The 21940-nt window shown below is 42.5% G+C and overlaps 1 protein-coding gene across 2 annotated transcripts in view; it reads left to right on the top strand.

Moving 5' to 3' along the window:
- The window catches only part of LOC126457968 (uncharacterized), a 158278-nt gene that overhangs the window by 25890 nt on the left and 110448 nt on the right, over positions 1-21940 (top strand). Inside the window, exons 1-2 of one of the 2 annotated variants that reach the window (XM_050094728.1) lie at positions 1608-1739; positions 10116-10207. Coding sequence is in view for 1 of the 2 variants with exons in the window: in XM_050094727.1 (XP_049950684.1) it covers positions 1578-1739 (162 nt within the window). In the remaining variant the exon portion in view is untranslated. Of the gene's footprint in view, positions 1-1577; positions 1740-10115; positions 10208-21940 lie in introns of those variants that run through there. The other variant, XM_050094727.1, reaches the window with a different exon arrangement.

Here is a 21940-nt window from a genome sequence, read left to right on the forward strand (position 1 = left end):
AGGGAAGCAGTGGTTGGGAAAGGAGTGAGACAGGGTTGTAGCCTCTCCCCGATGTTATTCAATCTGTATATTGAGCAAGCAGTAAAGGAAACAAAAGAAAAATTCGGAGTAGGTATTAAAATCCATGGAGAAGAAATAAAAACTTTGAGGTTCGCCGATGACATTGTAATTCTGTCAGAGACAGCAAAGGACTTGGAAGAGCAGTTGAACGGAATGGACAGTGTCTTGAAAGGGGGATATAAGATGAACATCAACAAAAGCAAAACGAGGATAATGGAATGTAGTCAAATTAAATCGGGTGATGCTGAGGGGATTAGATTAGGAAATGAGACACTTAAAGTAGTAAAAGAGTTTTGCTATTTAGGGAGTAAAATAACTGATGATGGTCGAAGTAGAGAGGATATAAAATGTAGACTGGCAATGGCAAGGAAATCGTTTCTGAAGAAGAGAAATTTGTTAATATCGAGTATAGATTTAAGTGTCAGGAAGTCGTTTCTGAAAGTATTTGTATGGAGTGTAGCCATGTATGGAAGTGAAACATGGACAATAACCAGTTTGGACAGGAAGAGAATAGAAGCTTTTGAAATGTGGTGCTACAGAAGAATGCTGAAGATAAGGTGGGTAGATCACGTAACTAATGAGGAGGTATTGAATAGGATTGGGGAGAAGAGAAGTTTGTGGCACAACTTGACTAGAAGAAGGGATCGGTTGGTAGGACATGTTTTGAGGCATCAAGGGATCACAAATTTAGCATTGGAGGGCAGCGTGGAGGGTAAAAATCGTAGAGGGAGACCAAGAGATCAATACACTAAGCAGATTCAGAAGGATGTAGGTTGCAGTAGGTACTGGGAGATGAAGAAGCTTGCACAGTATAGAGTAGCATGGAGAGCTGCATCAAACCAGTCTCAGGACTGAAGACCACAACAACAACAACATGTGCATCATATCTGCTGATTTGTGTCCCATAATATTTGTTTAATTATTTTTATAGTGTGCTTATGGACCTACACTCTTTAATCTTTTCAATGTTGCTGATGGCTGGTTAGAGAGAGTTATCACTTTTGGAAAAAAAGAAGAAGAAGAAGAAGAAGAAGCAGTAACATCCTTAGATTGAGCAGTTGTGGATATTCTTCATTAAAAGAAACATTATGAGGAAGAAATTAAGTATAGAAATATTGCAAAAGCAATCAATTGCTCGAGGGCAATTCAGTGTACAAGCTTGCTCAATGTCAGTTGTTTAATCATCATCTTCACCTCCTCGCCCCCCCCCCCCCCCCCTCTATCTCTCAAGCGTGCCCACACACACACGCAATGTAATGTGTGTAGAATACCATCTGAAAGGGTACTGCCAGTCTCTTCGAAGATAAATTAGCTTTTGGTCCTCTTCTTTTTGGAGAAAAATCCCTTCTGTGTTTCACACGGTGTAAGCCTGTTGCTTGTCTTTTGCAGCTAACATTCATGACCCTGTACGTCTTTCCACTTTCCTTTGAAACATTGCTTGTCATCTCCTCTACCATTCTGTGCTCTAGTGAAATGAAGAACAATGCAAAAATGATCTTAAATTTTGACATTTTCAGGGCAACTGAATTGGAACGATACCGTGTACGTCTGGAGAGAACTCTTCCAGTAAAGGGGAAAAAGGAGTTTGCACCCAGTGGTTCATGGGTGGAACGGAAGCTGTTGGAGGCTGCACGGGATGAAAGACATGCATTATTGAAAGAAGAGAGAGTGGAACGCGTGTAAGTAACAACAGATAAAAGATTTTTTATCCTATAATTGATTTATACTGGTTGTGATTTTTGTAGTCTCTCTACAATTAAGATTAAGCTTTCTTGTTTCATTACAATGAATTTGACGTACACTCAATACACTGACACAAAAATTTTGGTGCACAGTCTTGCTCATTAATGACACTATTCCATGCAGTATAAGGAGTGATTAAATAAAGTAAGATGAATGTTTCTGGACATTTCCTAAGGATCTATTTTGTGAGATGTAATTTTGTATACTTTCATAACCAAACAGTTTTTGAAGTAGTACATAAAACTTAGATTGGTTGATTTGTTTGGGGGAGAGGACCAAACCGTAAGGTCATTGGTCCCATCGGATTAGGTAAGGTTGGGGAAGGAAGCCGCCTGTGCCCTTTGAAAGGAACCATACCAGAATTTGCGTGAAGCAATTTCGGGAAATCATTAAAACCTAAATCAGGATGGCTGGATGTGGGTTTGAAACATCGTCCTCCCTAATGTGGGTCCAGCATGCTAACCACTGTGCCACCTCGCTTGGTAAAACTTTGAAAACACTTGAACATTACTATGGATTGTGCCTTGTATACCATTCTCACCAGACTTCATATAAATAACAGAAACCATAAAAAAATACTTTTAAATGTATAACCTCTAAAGTATTTGATCGCATCATGCAGCACTTGACCAATTTTGAGGTTAGAATAAATAGTAACACTCTAGGAACTACTTTAATGCTTAACACCCATTGCATGTAAGTAGTGAGCTTGTGACCATGTGTGTGTATGTGTGTGTGTGTGTGTGTGTGTGTTTATATATAAAGTTAAACTTTCAAAACACAGTGGAAATAACACCACTTGTCAGAATGACATCAAATTGCAACGGAATATTATCAAAGAAGGGGGACGGGGGGTAATGTAGGGCAGAAGAAGTAAAATAGTACACAGCTTTTCCTCCTTTTGTGTTTGTGATGTTCACCAGACTGTCTCAACGCAGAATCGCGTTTTGCTTGTAAAGCTGTAGTACAAGAATGATGAATGTACACACATCACTCTTCAGAAGTTCCAGACACTGAAGGGTTTGAAAAAAGGTGTTGGTCCGATGACTGCCGTGCATTTGGAGAAAATGATTCGGAAATTCGAAAACATGGGTTCTTTTGGTGTGCAACCTGGTAGAGGGAGGAAACGAATTGATTTGATGTCAGTAGAATCAGTGGTCACAGCAATGCAAGAGGAGACAAGTGATGGTGTGCAAATGTGTAGTGCACGGAGAATTGCCCAAACATTGGACATACCTGTCAGCACGGTGCGTAAAATCCTACAAAACATCCTTTTTTGCTATCCATTCAAAATTACCCATGCGCACGAGCAAGCAAAAGAGACCTTTGCTTTAGAATTCCTTGCTCGCATGGAAGTGGACAATGATTGGCCGTGGAAGATTTTGTGGACAGACGAAGCCCACTTCCATCTGACAGGATATGTCAGTACACAGATTTGTCGAATATGGGCAACGGAAAATCCACACGCAAATCAACCAATACCACTTCATCCTGAAAACGGCACTGTGTGGTGCAGGTTTAAGGCATCATTTATCAAGCGGCCATATTTTCTCGAAGAGACAGGTGCTTCTGGTCCTGTTACCTGTACCATCACTGGTAAGCGCTATGAGTGTCTGTTGTGCAACAACATCATTCCAGCTCTCCAACAGCGTGGCTGTGTGGATGGGATCATTTTTATGCAAGATGGCGCACCTCCGCACATTGCAAATCCACTTAAGCAGCTACTGAAGCATCATTTCTGAAATGCTAGAATTATCAACCACCATTTCCCTACAGCCTGGCTGTCCTGATCACTAGATCTTAATCCATGTGACTTCTGGCTATGGGGCTATCTGGAAGATGATGTGTTCAGTATTCTGATTGCAGACTTGGCTGCATTGAAGGCACACATTGTGCAACACATTCTGAACATGACTGCAGCAACACTTTGATCAGTTGTGGAACATACTGTTTCTCGATTTCAACTTGTTGCAGAAAACGGTGGACAGCATATTGAACATGTTTTGTGATAGTCACACAGAAATTAATAATCCAATTTGATTTTGGTGGATGCTTTTTATGCTGTTTTTGGCCTGAGGACAATCAAAAACCAATGTGATTGATGCTTTTCATGTGCTTTTTGGTCTCAGGACAATCAAAAACTGATGTGAGTGATGCTTTTTATGTGATTTTTGGCCTCAGGACAATTAAAAACCAATTTTTCCCATCCGATGTGATATGACGTTTCCTTGGTGGATGGGCTTACATAACTGACAGTGTCACACCTGTACACCCATGCACACTGAGTAGTACAGTTTGTTTTTAACATCTTCATACACTTTAGGCATTGTTGTTTGATTCATTTGTCATTTGTAGTCGACCATTATTAAATGAATATGCTTACAGTGCCATCTATTGTTACATTTTGTAACTATTTTTTTTTTTTTTTCTCCCATACTTTTTCCCCCTTCACTGATAATATTCCATTGCAGTTTGACATCATTCTGACCAGTGGTGTTATTTCTATAGTGGTTTGAAAGTTTAGCTTTAATCACACACACACACACACACACACACACACACACACACACACACACACACACACACACACACACTCCTGCATCCTTCTCTGTCCACCCACTCCTCTATGGATCTTAATTTTCCACCAGCTATGTGCTTCCTCGCCTGTAGCCTGTGCAAATCAGGTCAAAAAGCAAGCTGACGCTATTGCAACAGCACAGTTGTTATGTAGGGAAGCCTAATCATCTGAGGATGGAAAATTGTTTCTTGCCTCTGATTGTCTGCAGAGCAGGTCAGGTAATAGTATCAACCCGCCTTATTCAAATGTGTTGCAGGACAGCCTACTCGTCAGGCGCAAGAGACAGTTTGCCAGCCCTCAATGTGTAGGCTGCCCAGCGCAAAATGCATGTTGCATTGGCCTGCTTTAGGAGCCTGCTTTGCATGGGAGCCTAAATACCACTGGAAAAAAAGGGTTTCCAAGCCCTTGGCATACATGCGGTGCTGCACGAGAGACATGTTGTGGAAGTAGTATCAGCTTTCTTTATCGACCTCTTTTGCAGGGGCTAAGCGTGTGGATGGACATGCATGGGTGAAAGTTGAGATGGGTAGATGAGGACATGGAGAGAGGAGGGGCAGGGGCAGATGGATTGGGAGAGAGGGGGACAGGAGGGAATGGACAGATGGACAGTGAGAGAGGAGACAGGAGGAGATGCACAGAGAGGAAGGGGGAGGAGCAGATGGACAGAAAGAGAGTGGGGAAGAGGAGATAGGCTGAGATGTAGGAGGAGGAGATGGACAGACAAGGTGGTGAGAAGGTAATGAGCTGAGAGAGGGCAGAGGAGGAGATGGCACAAGAGATGTGCGCTTTATGTGGCAGGTGAAAGCATGGGGAAATGCTAAGGTGTGTGTGTGTGTGTGTGTGTGTGTGTGTGTGTGTGTGTGTGTGTGTGTGTGGCATCTCCTTCTAAACCCCTTGATTGATTTCAACCAAATTCGTTAGCTTAGAAAACAGGTATCATCACTCTGGAAGTTATAACCTCACAGCTCTCATAGGAGCAGAGATATGGGAAAAAACCTGTTTTTCAGCAGTTGACTCTCTGGAGGCTGTCCTCCACAACAGGCATGTTGTGTGGGAGTAATATTGGGTTTGCTTTGCAGGGTAGCCTACACGTCAAGCAAGAAACGGTTTTCAATCCCCTGATGTGTAGGTTGACCTGCATGACAGGCATGTTCTGGGAGTAGTATTGGCCTGCTTCATCAACCTGTTTTGCAGGGGCTACAACTGTGGATGGGCACATCTGGCCGAAGGTTGAGACAGATAGAGGAGGGTATGAACAGAGGGAAGGAGGGGGGGGGGGGGCAGTAAGGAAAGGCAAGGAGGAGATGGAGAGGAAGAGGTGGATAGAGAGGGGGGACGGGGTAAGAGTAGATGCACAGAGAGTTGGGGGTAGGAGAAGCTGTCTGTTTCGTAGTGTAAGTAGCCTACAAAGTGGAAGGAAATTCTCTAGTTTGGCTGCAGCTAGTCTTTGACCAATGGTACAGGATGATACAGAATGTTGAGGTAGTCCGTAACTTGTTCTTGGATGGCAGGCACAGATGGGAAGGGGTTGTGATGTGCTTGCTACACAGTACTGAACTCCCTTGTGGTCATCAGATGTAGTTGAATGGAACCTTGATGATTAGTATGCATGCCTACATGTTCCCATGCAGTCTAATATTGGACCACTTTCACATCCGATTGCTCCATAAATCTGTATATTATATGATTTAACCAGCTGGTCAAGTGGAGACCCACGGTGAGATCCCTTTCAAACTATCAGATGCTGATAATTTGCCATTGTGCACTTCATAAGTTGGTTGTTTGCTATGTTAAAAGTTGATTCTCAAGTTGCAATGCAAAACACTTTTTTAGCTGCACAAGTTCACAATGACAATTTGTCCCAAAAAACAACAACGGAAAGATCTTTAGGGATCACTTGAGGTAGCGAATATAAAGTTTACTGGCATGATATCAGCTCTGCAGGAAGTGTCATTCCACACGGCTGTAGGGTTACATCTGAGAGGACTGTGCCACATGGAGAGGTGTAGGCATGACAATGATACAAAGCATAGCAGAGCATCCTGGTGTGTTTCGGCGAGTTTTGTTAGGTGGACAATGAGTGTAGCTGGCTCCTGGCCCAGTACTGTTAGAGCAACTGAAATCCATTGTACTGAAATGGAAACTGAAACTGGAACCAGAATAGCAGTTGCCTGCAGGAGGCTGTGCCTGGCCTTATGTACCCAGCAGGTGGCACTATGTTTGCATCCACATGATGGGCAGATGTTGTTTGTTCTTCGACTGCAGTGCCACCGTGTTTGTTCTTCGGCAGCAGTGCTACCTATGTCCTGTTGCACAACCTGCTCTGAAGCATAGCTGGTTGAGCCTGGAACAAATGGCATATAAACATACTGTTTGTGTACAGCGCAGTGTCATGACATGTGATGCTGTCTTGTATGAATAACCAATCACCAGAGGAGGGAGACTTGCGGCAATGGATAGGCAACTTTGGACTGGAAGCAGACGTATGTGGCCTACGGCCTTTATACAACACCACTTCCCCTTTATGAAGGAGATGGTGAAGCCATCTGCAAGGAGGCCAGCCAAGGTTGCTGCCTTGTGGCAAAGGGGCAAAGCAGTTTCGGGCACAGTGAAAAAGGGCTTGAATGGCTGAGCGGGATGACACTGTTGAAGGCCCTTTGAGATGCAGTGTGTGTACATGAACAGTGAAGGCACAGGGGCCGGATGAGGTGCTGGAGCCTGATGAGGTGGTGCTGGACCAGCCCAGTCAATCAAGTGAGTGATAGCAGGTATCAGTGGCGAACTGTCTCCCTTGTCATTGTTTTCCCAAGCAGTCAGGTACCAGTGATGAACCGTCCGCCTTGACATTGTTTCACCACTGGTAGTGACCTCCAGAAACACTACAGAATAACGAATAAACAGTTGATATTCAAGTACATAGAACTGAACAGAAGAAAAGGCAATATACATAACAAGAATCGTTGGATTGAGATAAAGTACAAGACACAATGAACAAGACTGCTGAGCACGGGGTGTAGGACCTGTGACATCCGATACACATGAATAGAAAAAGTACACAAACATTGCAAAACAACTTCAAAAAGCTCAGCACCATTTGTATGAAAATACCACTAAGTAACACAAGAAAATGAGCCCAACAGAACAAGCGTGCCATGTCCATGTAGGGGAACAGTGACTGAACATCACGGGCATCGGTGAGGCTTGCAGTAAAACTTCCAAGAAAATGCAGCACACAGCCCAGGGAAACACACGGTGGGATTGGTGACACCAGCTTGGGTGGTGAGACCGGTGGCAGGGCTGGCAGCAGCAACAGAAGCGCATGTGGCAGGTCCATTGATGAACATGCTGATGAGTCAGCTGGTATTGGCACCACCGGGGCAGGAACAGCAGGCAGGCTGGCTGGAATAGGGCAAGCACCAACAGGCTTAACGCTGAGAAGTGGGTCGGCCGTAACAGGGCCTGCGCCGTCTAGGCTGACGCCGAGTAGGAGAGAATCGGTGTCCACTGGCAAGGGCAGTGAGTTACAGGACTGCTGCAATGGAACTCTGTGCACGCTGAACCACATGCCGTACAGTACAGTAACATTGCAAACAACCTGACAGAAGATGGCCCAGTGAACCACACAATAAAATTCTGTTTGGCCTGTCCTGTTTGTGAAAATGCACACTGGATCACTATGGGAAGACTGGTGGCCAAGAGCACAAAACAAAGTGCACATATGCCGCAACTGGAGGCGACTGTTACTACAACCAAAATGCACGTTTAACTGTTCCCCCATTAAGAGGGGAAAAACTGACAATACAAACGAAATACTTCTGCACCTGCACTTGGAAAAAAGTGACCACTGTGCTGTGAATTGGATATGCTGTAGGCTGTAAGGTGTATCTCCGATGACAGTACAATGGCCCAGTCCTCCTCCTGGCCGTCAAACACCCGACATCGATGCAGAAATTGGAGAAGCATGTCTAGACATTGCTGTTGCAGATAAAATCTGAGTGAGCTGCATTATGCCTTGCAGCAGTTTCTAAATTTGCTGCTCCTGTGACTGATTGATGTGAGACGAAGACAGCTTCACTAATGGGACAGACATGATAATGTGAGAGGACATTCAAACTGTAGGCAAAAATACACTGCCAGTGCTGGGACTTGAACTGTCACAGAAATACTAAAAAGATGAATTAACAACTAAAAACATACAGACCAAAAGCGTCAGCTAGGAGAATTCCTTTGGCAACAACACTTGAACCGAAGCTAAAATTGTGACACACAGATACTGTCAGAAAAATTTGATAATATGGGTAGCTGGAGGCTGTGCCTGCCCAGCAGGCAGAAGTATGTGTGCATCAACATGATGTGTGGATGGTGCTTGTTCTTTGATAGCAGTGTCACCAGTTTCTTGGTGCATGTGCTGCTTGGAGACATAGCTGCTGCTCCTTGGTGGAGCCTGGAACGATTGGTGTATGAATATACTGTTTGTATACAGCGCAGTGTCGTGACATATGATGCCCATCTTGTATGAATAGACAGTCGCTGGAGGAGAGACATTTTCAGGCAACAGGTAGATGACTCTACACGGCAGAGACATCAGACTGGCACCAGACATATGCAGCTCACTGCTGATATACAACTGATAACACTGTCTTACATGAATATGCAGCATTTCTGTGTCTGTCAGAGTGATCACTCAACATCTGATGCCCTCTATGTACACTACCAGGCCTGGTAACAACGCTAAACACAAACAACATTAATGCACTCTGGTGGGCAATCTGCCTATTACAGAGAATTGCAACTTTCATCATTTACATGCCTACTGAAGGTATGTATGTGTACAAAGTTACATCAAAATCCACCATATATTCTGGGTACTTCACTTTTTTTGTTCGCCAGTGTAAGTCTATCAGTGATCACTACTTCAATACTATAACTGATGTAAAGAATGATAGAGTGAAGGCAGTCGAAAGAGGAAATGTACCATTGAAATATTAGTGAACAGGAGAAATGTAAATCAGACAAAATTAGGCTAGTTTTTAGTACTTTTTTCTGGTGTTATTCGCCATCATGGGTCCACAGAGACAAAAAACAAATTGAAAGAATGCATGTTAGCACTCTGTGCACTGTTACTTCGACCAGCAGCCTAGGCAAGAAAGATGACTTTTTTTAATAAAATTGACTGCTTTTATTTGGGAACAATAAATTGCTGACTTTAGAAGCTGAAGGTAGGCTAGTGGAGTTGGAAAAGGACTGAACAACATCGTTCAGGATTATCAGAGGATGATGACAATAAAGAGCAAATATAATTAAAAATTGGATATAGTTTTATTGTAGTGGAACATAGTAAGGTGGAAATCCAGGTTAGAGTTTATTGTAAATGAGAAACTTGTTTTTGTAACACAGCTGTTGAATGAATTTCAGAGTAGCTACACTTTTTTCTAAAATAAACAAAAGATATTACAAGGAAATAAATCAAGTTTATGCACACATTTTGATGAGGATGTGAGATCTCCATGAAAATGTATGAAAACTGATAAATGCCAGCAGATCTTATTTAACAAAAATAATGGAAATTTTGAATGCAAATATGGGACAAAATGTAAAGTTGATTCTTCTGTGGGGAACTTTGGGTTTGCTATCAGAATTGATAGGGGTAAGAATTTACAAAGCAAGCATTATGTTTGTCTTGAACACATCTTTCCAGAAGAAAGTAATTAGACAATGGAATTATTGTCCACAGAATGGGGGTGGAGCTGGTGAAGGCTCTGGGAGTCTGGGCTCAACCAATGCGATGCCAGGAGCGCAGTGATGCTGATGACAGACACCTTGTTGGTGAGTGCTAACAAATCTGTGAACAACAGCTGCCATGTGGGAGTGCATAGGGAAGAAGCAGTGCAGACTCATGAAGGGGCACGTAAGGAGTAGGCTGGAGATTGGAGAGCTGCCACAAAAAGAAACCAAAGGGCACCTGGGAAACGCGAACTGAAGGGAGGCCACAGATGGCAGGAAGGCCAATGCCATGAGTAATGTTGGAGTAGAGGAACATCTAGATGGAGAGATATCAGTGGGTGATGGGAAGGGCATCTCCGCAGTATGCGCAGGAACGTGGAAAAAGTCTACACGACAGAGAAGGATGTGTGTTACACAGAATCAGAGGCACATAATGGTGTACTGTCCTTGAAAGAAAGAGTTTGACCATGGCTGTGTTGGCTCAAAGCAGCAGTGTATATTGGTGTGAGAGATATCAGTGGGTAGTGGGAAGGGCATCTCCGCAGTATGCACAGGAACATGGAAAAAATCTACACCACAGAGAAAGATGTGTGTTGGACAGAATCAGAGGCATGTGATGGTGTGCTGTCCTTGAAAGAAAGAGTTTGACCATAGCTGCGTTGGCTCAGAGCAGCGGTGTGTATTGGTTGGTAGTGTTGGGCTCAACTACGGAAGGGCAGTATTGACTCAGCAGTAGTGGAGCCAGGGGACGGCACTAGAACTGCAGACCGTAAGCTCAGCAGCAGCGAAAGTGAAGTGCCTGGATAAGGAGGCTTACCACGGCTGCACCAAGGCAGAAACACAGGAAACAAGCAGCATCAGGCATTTCTGGGAAAGGGCAGTGGCTGGGTGACAGTTGGGTCGTGGTGCTGGGTGCAGAGAGACAGCCACTGCTTCAGCATCGTAGATTCAGCATGTGGCATGGCGACAAGGAAGGTAACCAATGACTTCGGCTGGAAGACATGGTGCGCCACTCTCATGAGGGAGTCTGCCTTGGCTACTCCTGTGGTGAAGGTGCAATATCGAGCTTGTGGTCAGAGGGGATAGTGAGTGGTTGGCGGGTGAGGACACTTGCAGCAAGAAGGCAGGGGCATCAGAGGAGCTGGATGATGCATCCTAGAGTGACGATGATGTGAAGTTGCAGTGTAGCTTCGGGTGCAGCTGAAGGGAGGGGTATGATGGCTGGGCAGGACAACAACAGCTGATGACTCCAGGAGCTGCAGCGTGTGGACTTGAATCTCATCATCAACAGGTGTCCACGCAACGCCAACGTCAGGAGGAGGCCTACCATGGCTGCTATGTGTGGAGTAGTGTTGGACGTAAGTGGAGGTGGGCAGTGGATGGGTGATGAGCAAGACGAGGATATGTTGTAAGAGCCAGCAAAGGTACTGGATCTTGAGCAGGTACTGATATTAAGTTCAACAGTATATCACCCATGACATGTGGGTAAGCAATACCTGACAAACCATCCCTTTGACTTTGTTTCAACATGGACAGATACACCAGTGATGAACTGTCCCCTGTGACATTGTTGCATCACCAACAGTGACCCTCAGAAAAATAATGAGAATAATAAACAAACACATGGTATTCAAATCCCTACAGTCAAAAAAAAAATAAAAATTTTTTAAAAAAATATCCTTGTCACTGTTAAGACCTTTGTTGGGTGATGCGTGTAGTCATAATTGGTGTGTCCCAGGTCAGACTGAAGAACACTTTATTCACAGCGTAAGTTCACAATAAAGTTTAGTTGTAATACAAAAGAAAAATTATTTGCAATCACTTGAGAATTACAGAAGCAAAGTTCACTGGCACAATACCAATTCCAAGTGAAGTCTCATGCTGAGTGGTTGCGGAGCAGTGTCCATGGGGTCTGTGTTGTGTGGCACGCCATGACGGCTGCACAGTGTTGAGTACTGTGAAGCAGTGCCGAGGCAGTGCATTATAGACTGGAGGGTCCACACTGGTCTCTGCGAGTTACGACTGATGAGCTATGAATGTAGCCAGCTTCTGACCTGGAACTGAGTGAGCAGTGGAATGCTGTTGCTGGAGATAGCATTCAGCAGGAGGATATATGTTCATGATCATGTGATGTCGGCCAGTACTTGTTTCCTCGATAGCAGTGCCACAGGTTTCCTCGTGTGCACGCTTCTCGAAAACATGGCTGGTTCTCCCTGGTGGCACCTGTAACAATCGGAGCATCAGCAGACCTTTTGTATACAGTATTGTGTCCATAACAAGTGATGCCCTTGTAGTACTTAGAATAGTCTGGACGAGAGACGCCAGTGAACCAAGAGTAGGCAACTCGCAGGGTGAAGATGTTCGGCTGGAAGTGTATCATAGTCCGTCTGTTGCCAATATACAACTAACATCACCAACTGCATAGCAGAATTCCTTGATTATAATCAGGCAAAGGAACAAGCTAGCATTATAAATGGATAAAGTACAGTGGATCATTTGGGAATAGTTGATGAAATTTTAGGATGGTGCAATGATTGTGAATTACCACTTGGAATTAATAGGTTTTGAGAAACCTGTTGACTTGCTTTTAACAAAATCTGTATCAACAGCACTTGTGAAAGGAGTCAGTATTTCAGTCTATGTTAGTATACTCAAGGATACATTTGGGAATACTAGCTTTCATCAAAATAGTGGGAAATTTAGAACTGAAAGATGACTTAGGCAAGGAGTTTTTGTATTGTCAGAACTGTCCTAAACTGCCCAATAGCAGGTTTTCAGATAGCTAAAATACATGTTAATGGAACAGAGCTGTATCACCGGAGTTTTTCTGGTGACATTGCAGTAATGGTGTCTGGTGCAGATAAACTTCAAGAACTAATGGACAATCTTAATGAGCAAGTTTCAAAGTAAGCTAGAAATTGAAATAAAATGTATTGTCAACACACTGAAAAGAAAGTAGTGCCACTTAATGAAGAAGTCAAATATCCATGTGATGAGTTTCTTATGTTTGGGAAACTTGTAGGAAAATGAATGGACCCAAAAAAAAAAAAAAAAAAAAAAAGAGTAAAAATGGCTGGAATTGCTTTTGTCAAACTGATTAGATTTAGATTTTCAAAACTAAGCTTCTAATTAATGCACTACTACTTCTGTTTTTGTGGTGAAAGTTTACCCTCCATCTGCCCTATTCTTTCCCTCAGAGGACTGGCCAGTAATGGCTCTCAGGTTTTCAAATCTTGTCTGGTACAGACTCTAAGAACCAATCTTTGCTTCTCATCCCATCCAGTTAGTCTCGCCGACCTGAGGTTCTGGGTGACTTTTCCGAACATTACCCCTTTTCTTAAACCTTTCCAGCCATTTTCCTTCACCCCTCTTCCTCCTCCTTCAACCCTTTTTCTGGAAGAAGGAGCTGCTGGTTCTGAAAGTTAGCATATGTAAAACCGTTTTTATATATGTGTTCTCCTGTGCCGCTTGGTGAGTAGATTTCTTATGTTTCCAATTACAAAATGTTTGACAAAATATGTTAATACTTTTGTTGGGTAAATTATAGTTTACAATACATGCAACAGGTGTATATAAGATTTGTTTCACTCAACAGGTTCATGTTTTGTACTTAATCAAGCAAGATTGTGTTATCTTTGGTAGACTGTATACTTGCGGTGAGGCTATTGACATACATACATAACATACTGAAAGCTTCTGGTCAAGACAGTCAGGTAGATGCAGTATTTCTTGATTTCCAAAAAGCTTTTGACTCAGTACCACATTTACACTCATTGTCAAAAGCACGATCATATGGAGCATCGAGCAAAATTTGTGACTGGATTGAGGACTTTTTGGTAGGGAGGATGCAGTATGGTATCTTGGATGAAGAGTCATTGTCAGATGTAGAAGTAACTTTGAGTGTGCCCCAAGGAAGGGTGTTGGGACACTAGCTGATAATGTTGTATATTAACGACCTCGTTGACAATATTATTTATAACCACAGACTTTTTGCAGGTGACACAGCTATCTATCGTGACATACTGCCTGAAAGAAGCCGCATAAATATTCAGGCAGATATTGATAAGATTTCAAAGTGGTGCTAAGATAGGCAGCTTGCTTTAGATGTTCAGAAATGTAAAATTCCGCACTTCACAAAATGAAAAAAACATAGTATACAGTTGCAATCGGCCATCTCCTACATACAAACACCTGGGTGTGACAGTTGGGATATGAAATGGATAGGCTCAGTCATGGGTAACGCAAGTGGTAGACTTTGGTTTATTCATAGAATACTGGAAAAATGCAATCAGTCTACAAAGGAGATTGCTTACAAACCATATGTGCAGTCCATTCTGGAATATTTCTCAGTGTGCGAGACCCATACCAAATAGGACTAACAGTGGATATTTGAAGGTGGAGAGGACAGCACAAATGGTCACAAGTTTGTTTGACTCTTGAGAGAGTGTCACAGAGATTCTGAAGAAACTGAACCAGCAGACTCTTGAAGGTAGACATAAACTGTCCTGAAGAAGTCTACTTATAAAATTTCAAGAAAGGCTTTAAATGATGATTCTAGGAATATACTACAACTCTGTACTTATTGATCACATAGCAATCGTGAGGGCAAGATTAGATCAATTACAGAGGTAATCAAACAATCATTCTTCTCACATTCAATACATGAATGGGACAGGAAGAAATCCTAATAACTGGTAAAAATGTGGAATGCTGCCTTTGACAAAGTTGTGTATTAGCATGTTACACATGCAGGTTTGAGTTTATTCTATTGTAATGTTCGTGAATTTCACTGTTTTCTTTTAGTCTGCAGTGCATAAATTGAATGTTAGTACAGTTTTCCTTTAATCACATGCATGTAAATGTTGTGTTTTTCATGGTACGTAAAGTACCATACTCACAAATTCTGGGACAACGTTACACATTTCTAATCAAATAACATCACTATCTTTTATGTGTTTGCTTAATCTATATAAATCAAAGCATTTTCACTAGTGCCATGTTCCAAGTGACTAGATGCAGTTAGTACAAAATATAAAGTGTTTGTAAATACCAATCACCTGATAATTAGCCTGCAGTGACTCAAAAACTGACTTTTGGACAAATAAACAATTTTATAAAGTGACTAGTCACAGTTTTCAGAATGTAATCTGCTATTTAATTCTAGTCACAACGTTCAAGCACCCATAATGGATAAGGTAAATTTACAGGCTTTTTTGACTGGCAAGAAAGTGTAAAAGAAATGAAAAACCTTAACTGGCATACAGTCACTGCCTGTCTTATGAGAGAACCTACTCATTAAAAAAGTTCAAGAACCATCTGTCATGGTAGAATCTTCAATTACTTGTCAGGCCACTACATGTCTATCATCTAGAGATAGTGCTGATAAAAATAGTCGCAGAGGCTTACAAACATTCATTCTTCCTTTACTCCATCTCTGAATTGAATTAGAAGAAACCCTAATACATAGTACAATAAACAGTACCCTCTGCCATTCAGTTCACATTGACAGGCATAATGGAAATGTCGTGTGCTATAGATGTAGAACTTCAGAACAAAAAATTGTGCACAAGCATATAGACCTTTTGACATAAAAGTTTTCTGAGTATCATACCACATCATAATGTAAAAACTATACTGGAGAAACCAAAATTTTGGACACGGTTTCAGTAGCCTTATGCAAGGTCTAGGGATGTGTTTTAGCTGTGTGGTGTTGCCTCTATTTTGTCATTGCTGCTTATTGATCATGAAATTATGCCATAATTTTAAAAGGTTGTTGTTGTGATTGGTCACTTGAGGCAGAAGAGCCGGAATTTTATTATATTAGATTGCTGCGGTGGAGAGAGTGGTGATTTTCTGTTGTCTATCCTTGCGTTGTTTTCTGTGATTGGTGCTCGTCAGTGAATGAGGTGTAGGTTCCTGTTTTCCTCCTCTTAGATGCAGACTGTGCAGCGGCAGTTACTCACTTTAGCACTCGCATCACATATTGTTGGTGAAGACTGTTGGATTCTGACGGCTGGCAGCCAGGATGGCTCAAATGGCTCTGAGCACTATGGGACTTAACATCTGCGGTCATCAGTCCCCTAGAACTTAGAACTAATTAAACCTAACTAACCTAAGGACATCACAAACATCCATGCCCAAGGCAGGATTCGAACCTGTGACCGTAGCGGTCGCGCGGTTCCAGACTGAAGCGCCTAGAACCGCTCGGCCACTGCGACCGGCCTGCCAGGATGGGGAAAGCTTTTATCCATCCTCTCTGATCATGTTGTTAGGATATTTTCTTATTTTTGCGGCTTGTCTGCTCTTGCATTTTGTCAAACCTGCTTGCCTGCCCAATTCAGGGGTTTCGTTAAATTTGATTTCCTTGCCACAGACTTGCTAGTGTTCAGCTACTGCAGACTTGGTGTGCTGTCCAATACAAATGTGGCGCTCATGTTCTCATATGCATTTTGATATCTGCTTGCCAGTCTCACTGATGTATTCTTCTTCACACTGACATTCATCTTTAACACACATGCAATGTGTAAATCATTTATCTTGTCCTTCATGGAGTCGAGCACACCCTAGATCTTGCAGCTACTGTGGTAGACAGCCTGGGTGCCTACTCGGTGAAAGAGTTTACTAGTCTGGTCAGTCACATATTTCACGAAAGCTAAGTGCACTGCTGGCTGCAGTTTGTTGATTTCTTGCCTATCTTGCTTCCTTTTATTTGTTGCTATGGCTGTTTGGATTGATTTACGGTTATAGCCATTGCCCATGGATGTTGTATGCAGTCTTTTCAGCTCGTGTGTCATGATTTGAGCATTTCTCAGGCACTGTGTGTGGATGGCCAAAGAACACGGATAAAGGACTAAACTTTCCTGTGATGCTTGAATCGATCCCTAAAGAAGAAATCATCAAGTCTGTGGAAGCAGCACTCAGGAAACATCTGTGATAGAAGCAGAGAAAATTAGTGAGAAAACCTTTCAAATTTTACTTCATGCCAAGCCACCTGCAACACAACTTTAGCTGTGAGGTAAGAGCAGCTATCACAGAATTGAAGAAGAACAGTGGCACAGGTACAGTGATATTACAGGCAAACGAAAGCAGTGCCACTGTCATCTTGGACACACACTGTCATCTTGGACACTATGCTTATGAAGGCAAGCTAAAAGAATCATTAGAAGATCCAATCTACAATGAACTAAGGGCAGACCCCCCTTGGCAGTGATAATTTGAAAGGCACAGGCCTCAGTCAAGAAAACCAGAATTGACACTGACACAGCCAAGGGCCTCATTCCCGGAGTACAATTTGCTCCTAGAGCTTGTGCAGTGCCAAAGGCACAGAAGGAAAATTGTCATTTAAGGCCAATAGTGAATTATATCAACTTGTTTATGTACAATTTGGCAAAGTATGTAGCCTGCAAACTAAGACATATAGTTGGCAAAACAGACTCTTATGTGAAGAACTCAATGCACTTCATAGAATGCATAAAGGGAGAAACAATTTTACCCATGGACATCATGATCATCTTCGACATAATGTCATTATTCACAAACATGCCAGTAGACAAAACTTGAATCCTACAAGAGTATGTCCTGCTGGTCATATGCAATATCGTTGGGCTATGTTTGTTTTCAGCGTACTTCAAATGGCAACAAAAATACTACAAGCAGACAGATGGTGTAGCAATGGGATCTCTATTATCACCATTAGCAGCAGATATATTCATGGTGAACTTCGAAGTAACAGCACTTTGTTCCACTCCTTTACACCCACGATACTGGTTCAAGTATGTGGACAGTACGTTTGCTATATGACCTCATGGTGAAATGGAGCTACGCAGGTTTCAAGAATATTTGAGTAAATTGCACAGGAAGACACAGCTCATGCTTGAGGTAGAGAAGAATGGCACAATTCCATTCCTGGAAGTGGAAGTACACAGAACAGTGAAGAACACACAAGGGCACCAAAAATATCGGAATCCCACACATATGGTCAGATATTTGTACACCCAATCCAATGACAACACAGAGCAGAAGAACTCTGCCATACTTTCTTTGGCCATCCACGCTTAGCGCCTAAGTGATGCACGAAACATAACACATGCACTCAAAAGGGTGTGCACAATGTTTGTAGCATGTCACTGACTGGGTGGTAAACTCCTCCGCGAGATTGGTGTCCAGCCTGTCTCCCATAGCAGCTGTAAGATTCCAAGATGTGTTAATATCCACAAGGACAGGTGTGTACAAGATGAAATGGCAGTATGGAGAAGAATACGTTAATGAGACAGGCAAATCAATAGCAATGCACATACAAGAACATGAGCACTAAATTTGTCTGAGACAACACAGCAAGTCTGCAGTGGTTGAATACTGGCAAGACTGTGGCAAGGAATTCAAATTTAATGAAACCTGCTTACAGGCCAAATAGGTGGGTTTGATGAAATGCAAGATCAGAGAAGCCGTAGAAATAATAAAACATCATAACAACATAATCAAGGAGGACAGATAAAAGCTTGTCCCATCCCGGCTGCCAGCCCTCAGAGTCCAACAGTCCACACCAACAACATGTGATGCGAGTGCCACCAGTGAGGAACTGCTGCTGTACAGCCTACATCTAGTAGGAGGAAAACTAGAGCCTAGGCCTCATTCACTGATGAGCAACAATCATAGCAAACAATGCAAGAAGCAATAGACAACAGCAGATCCCCACTCCTTCCACCATAGCAACTTAATATAATAAAATTCCTGCTTCTTCTGCCTCAAGTGACCAATCATAACAACTACGTTTCAAAAGTATGAAGCAATTTCGTGCGCAGTAAATAGCAGTGACAAAATATAAGCAACTCCACACAGCTAAAGCACATCATTAGACCCAGAGGAAGGCCACTGTAACCGTGGCTGAAACATTGGTTCCTCTAGTATAGTTTTTTACATTATGACACGGTATGATTCTCAGAAAACTGACTCTGTCTGCAGAAGTGTAGGCAATTAGATATAGATCTTGTTAAGACCTTTGGATGTCACATTTATTGATAAAGCAACAGGCTGGTGTAGCCCACTTTGGTGCCAATTCATGCTTCAAAACTTGCACCGATGACATATGGTCAGCATGTTTCCATATTTTTCATTGAGAATATTTGCTGTAATTGTAAAACTGACTCATTCAGCATTATAGTGAGAAGTCACACTTATTATCCACGGAACAGGCAAACAGCTAACTCTTAAGAAAAAATACGAGACGTTGTCTAGTGATGATTTGTGGTTGTGCATTTATGAATGTAAAGCAATATAACAATTTGTTGTTCATAGAGATTTAGATTTCCTTAAAATGATTAAGGTGAACCCTGTCACGGTTTCTTTGAAAAGAATAAGGCTGAATTTCTCCGCTATCTCTGTTCTGTCCAAAATTGTTTGCCATCACTTATACATTTATTGTCTGTGTGACTTTTAATCATACTGCCTTCCTTACCAAGTTGAAAAGAGTTGTAGCTCTGCTAAGAAATGATCACTTTATTCCTCCTGAAAACCCAATAACTGACTGTTGTTCCTATGAATATCCATTTTACAGTGACTGATGAATGAGGCTTTACACACTGCTTGCATCAAACCATCTTGCCGTGGGCTTTGAAGAATTTGAACATAGAAATATCATCTTGTTAACATCATGACAATGCAGCTCATGCAGCAGACAAAATTCTCAACTGTTTGCAAGCAAACCAGATCTGAGTGCCACCACAGTGACCTATTCATCTGCTTGGTCAGTCTGTGAATATTAGTCATATAAAAAAAAGTTTTGCATCACCCTGATTCCCAGAACTCCTGAACATAGACATTGACTGTGGATGTTGTATCACAGACTCAGTCCCTTTTACTCTTCAGAGATGTCACTAAACCCACCCAAAGATGTAAACAGCCTTGCATGAACAGCACCTATTAGATGGAGGGGGTCCGACAGCCGATCAGTTCCAGTCATTCCACCAGGAAAGAGGTACACAACTCGTGTTGTCTGTAGTTCAACCATGCCTAGACGGTCAATACCACGGTTTGATCATGTCTGCATTGTTACTTTGTGCCAGGAAGGGCTCTCAACAAGGAAAATGTCCAGGTGTCTCAGAGTGAACCAAAGCGGTGTTGTTCGGACATGGACGCAATAAGGAGAGACAGGAACCGTCGATGACATGCCTCACTCAGGCCGCCCAAGGGCTACTACTGCAGTGGATGACCGCTACCTATTGATTATGGCTCAGAGGACCCCTGACAGCAACGCCACTGTGTTGAATAATGCTTATCGTGCAGCCACAGGACGTCATGTTACAACTCAAACTGTGCAGAATAGGCTGCATGATGTGCAACTTCACTCCCAACGTCCATGGCGGGGTCCATCTTCGCAACCAAGACACCATGCAGCACGGTACAAATGGGCCCAACAACATCCCGAATGGACCGCTCAGGATTGGCTTACGTTGTCTTCGCCGATGAGTGTCGCATATGCCTTCAACCAGACATTTGTCAGAGACATGTTTGGTAGCAACCCGATCAGGCTGAAATGCCTTAGACACACTGCCCAGTGAGTGTAGCAAGGTGGAGGATCCCTGCTGTTTTGGGGTGGTATTACGTGGGGTCGACGTATGCCGCAGGTGGTCATGGAAGGCGCTGTAACGGCTGTATGATACGTGAATGCCATCCTCCAACCAATGGTGCAACCATATCAGCAGCATATTGACGAGGCATTCATCTTCATGAACGACAATTCGTGCCCCATCATGCACATTTTGTGAATGACTTCCTTCAGGATAACGACATCACTCAACTAGAGTGGCCAGCACATTCTCCAGACATGAACTCTATCAAACATGCTGGAGATAGATTGAAAAGGGCTGTTTATGGACGACGTGACCAACCAACCACTCTGAGGGATCTACATCGAATCACCGTTGAGGAGTGGGACAATCTGGACGAACGGTGCCTTGACGAACTTGAGTATAGTATGCCACGACGAATACAGGCATGCATCAGTGCAAGAGGATATGCTACTGGGTATTAGAGTTACCGGTATGTACAGCAATCTGGACCACCACCTCTAAAGGTTTCGCTGTATGGTGGTGCAACATGGAGTGTATGGTTTTCATGAGCAATAAAAAGGGCGGAAATGATGTTTATGTTGATCTCTAATCCAATTTTCTGTACAGGTTCCAGAACTCTTGGAACCGAGGTGCGAAACTTTTTCTGATGTGTGCATTTGCTATGTAAGAGTAAAGAAAATATTTGAAGAAAGCACTTTTATTTAAATGAAGAGGCTGTAGCTTCCTTTATTATGATGTTCTTCAAGGAGATGGAACATAACATTGTGTAGATTATTTGGCTGAATGTAAAGTTTATCAATGAAGTGGGGAACAAAATGCAGTGTTGGTGGCCCTGCAGCTCTTCGTAGCATTTCATATTAATGTTCACACCTGTGTCAAACTATTTTGTATGTGAAAAACTTCTATCAAATTGTGGTTTAGATACCAGATTTTAATTCAGAGCTCCTTGTGAGTGAAGGGTGTTTAAGTTGAAATAGTATTTGTAGAGCCTATGCGTAAATTAGGTGCCAACATACTAATTGAAATCCACAATATCATTCCAATGCCTTATGGGAAAAATTTTGCAATATTGTTGTTTTTAGTCTGCCACCACCAGTGTCTTGTGCAATTCTTTAATATCCCTACTACTCGAATTACTAAAATGTAGAAATTACATACATCATTCAAAAAATCAAAAACACGTAGAAGTGAGAGTCATGATATGAACCATCTATGAAAGTCAGAAGCATTTAATAATACTATGAACAGTTTATGATTGTTTTTTTTT

Source organism: Schistocerca serialis, chromosome 2 (genome assembly GCF_023864345.2).
Source record: "Schistocerca serialis cubense isolate TAMUIC-IGC-003099 chromosome 2, iqSchSeri2.2, whole genome shotgun sequence".
Classification (NCBI taxonomy): Eukaryota; Metazoa; Arthropoda; class Insecta; order Orthoptera; family Acrididae; genus Schistocerca; species Schistocerca serialis.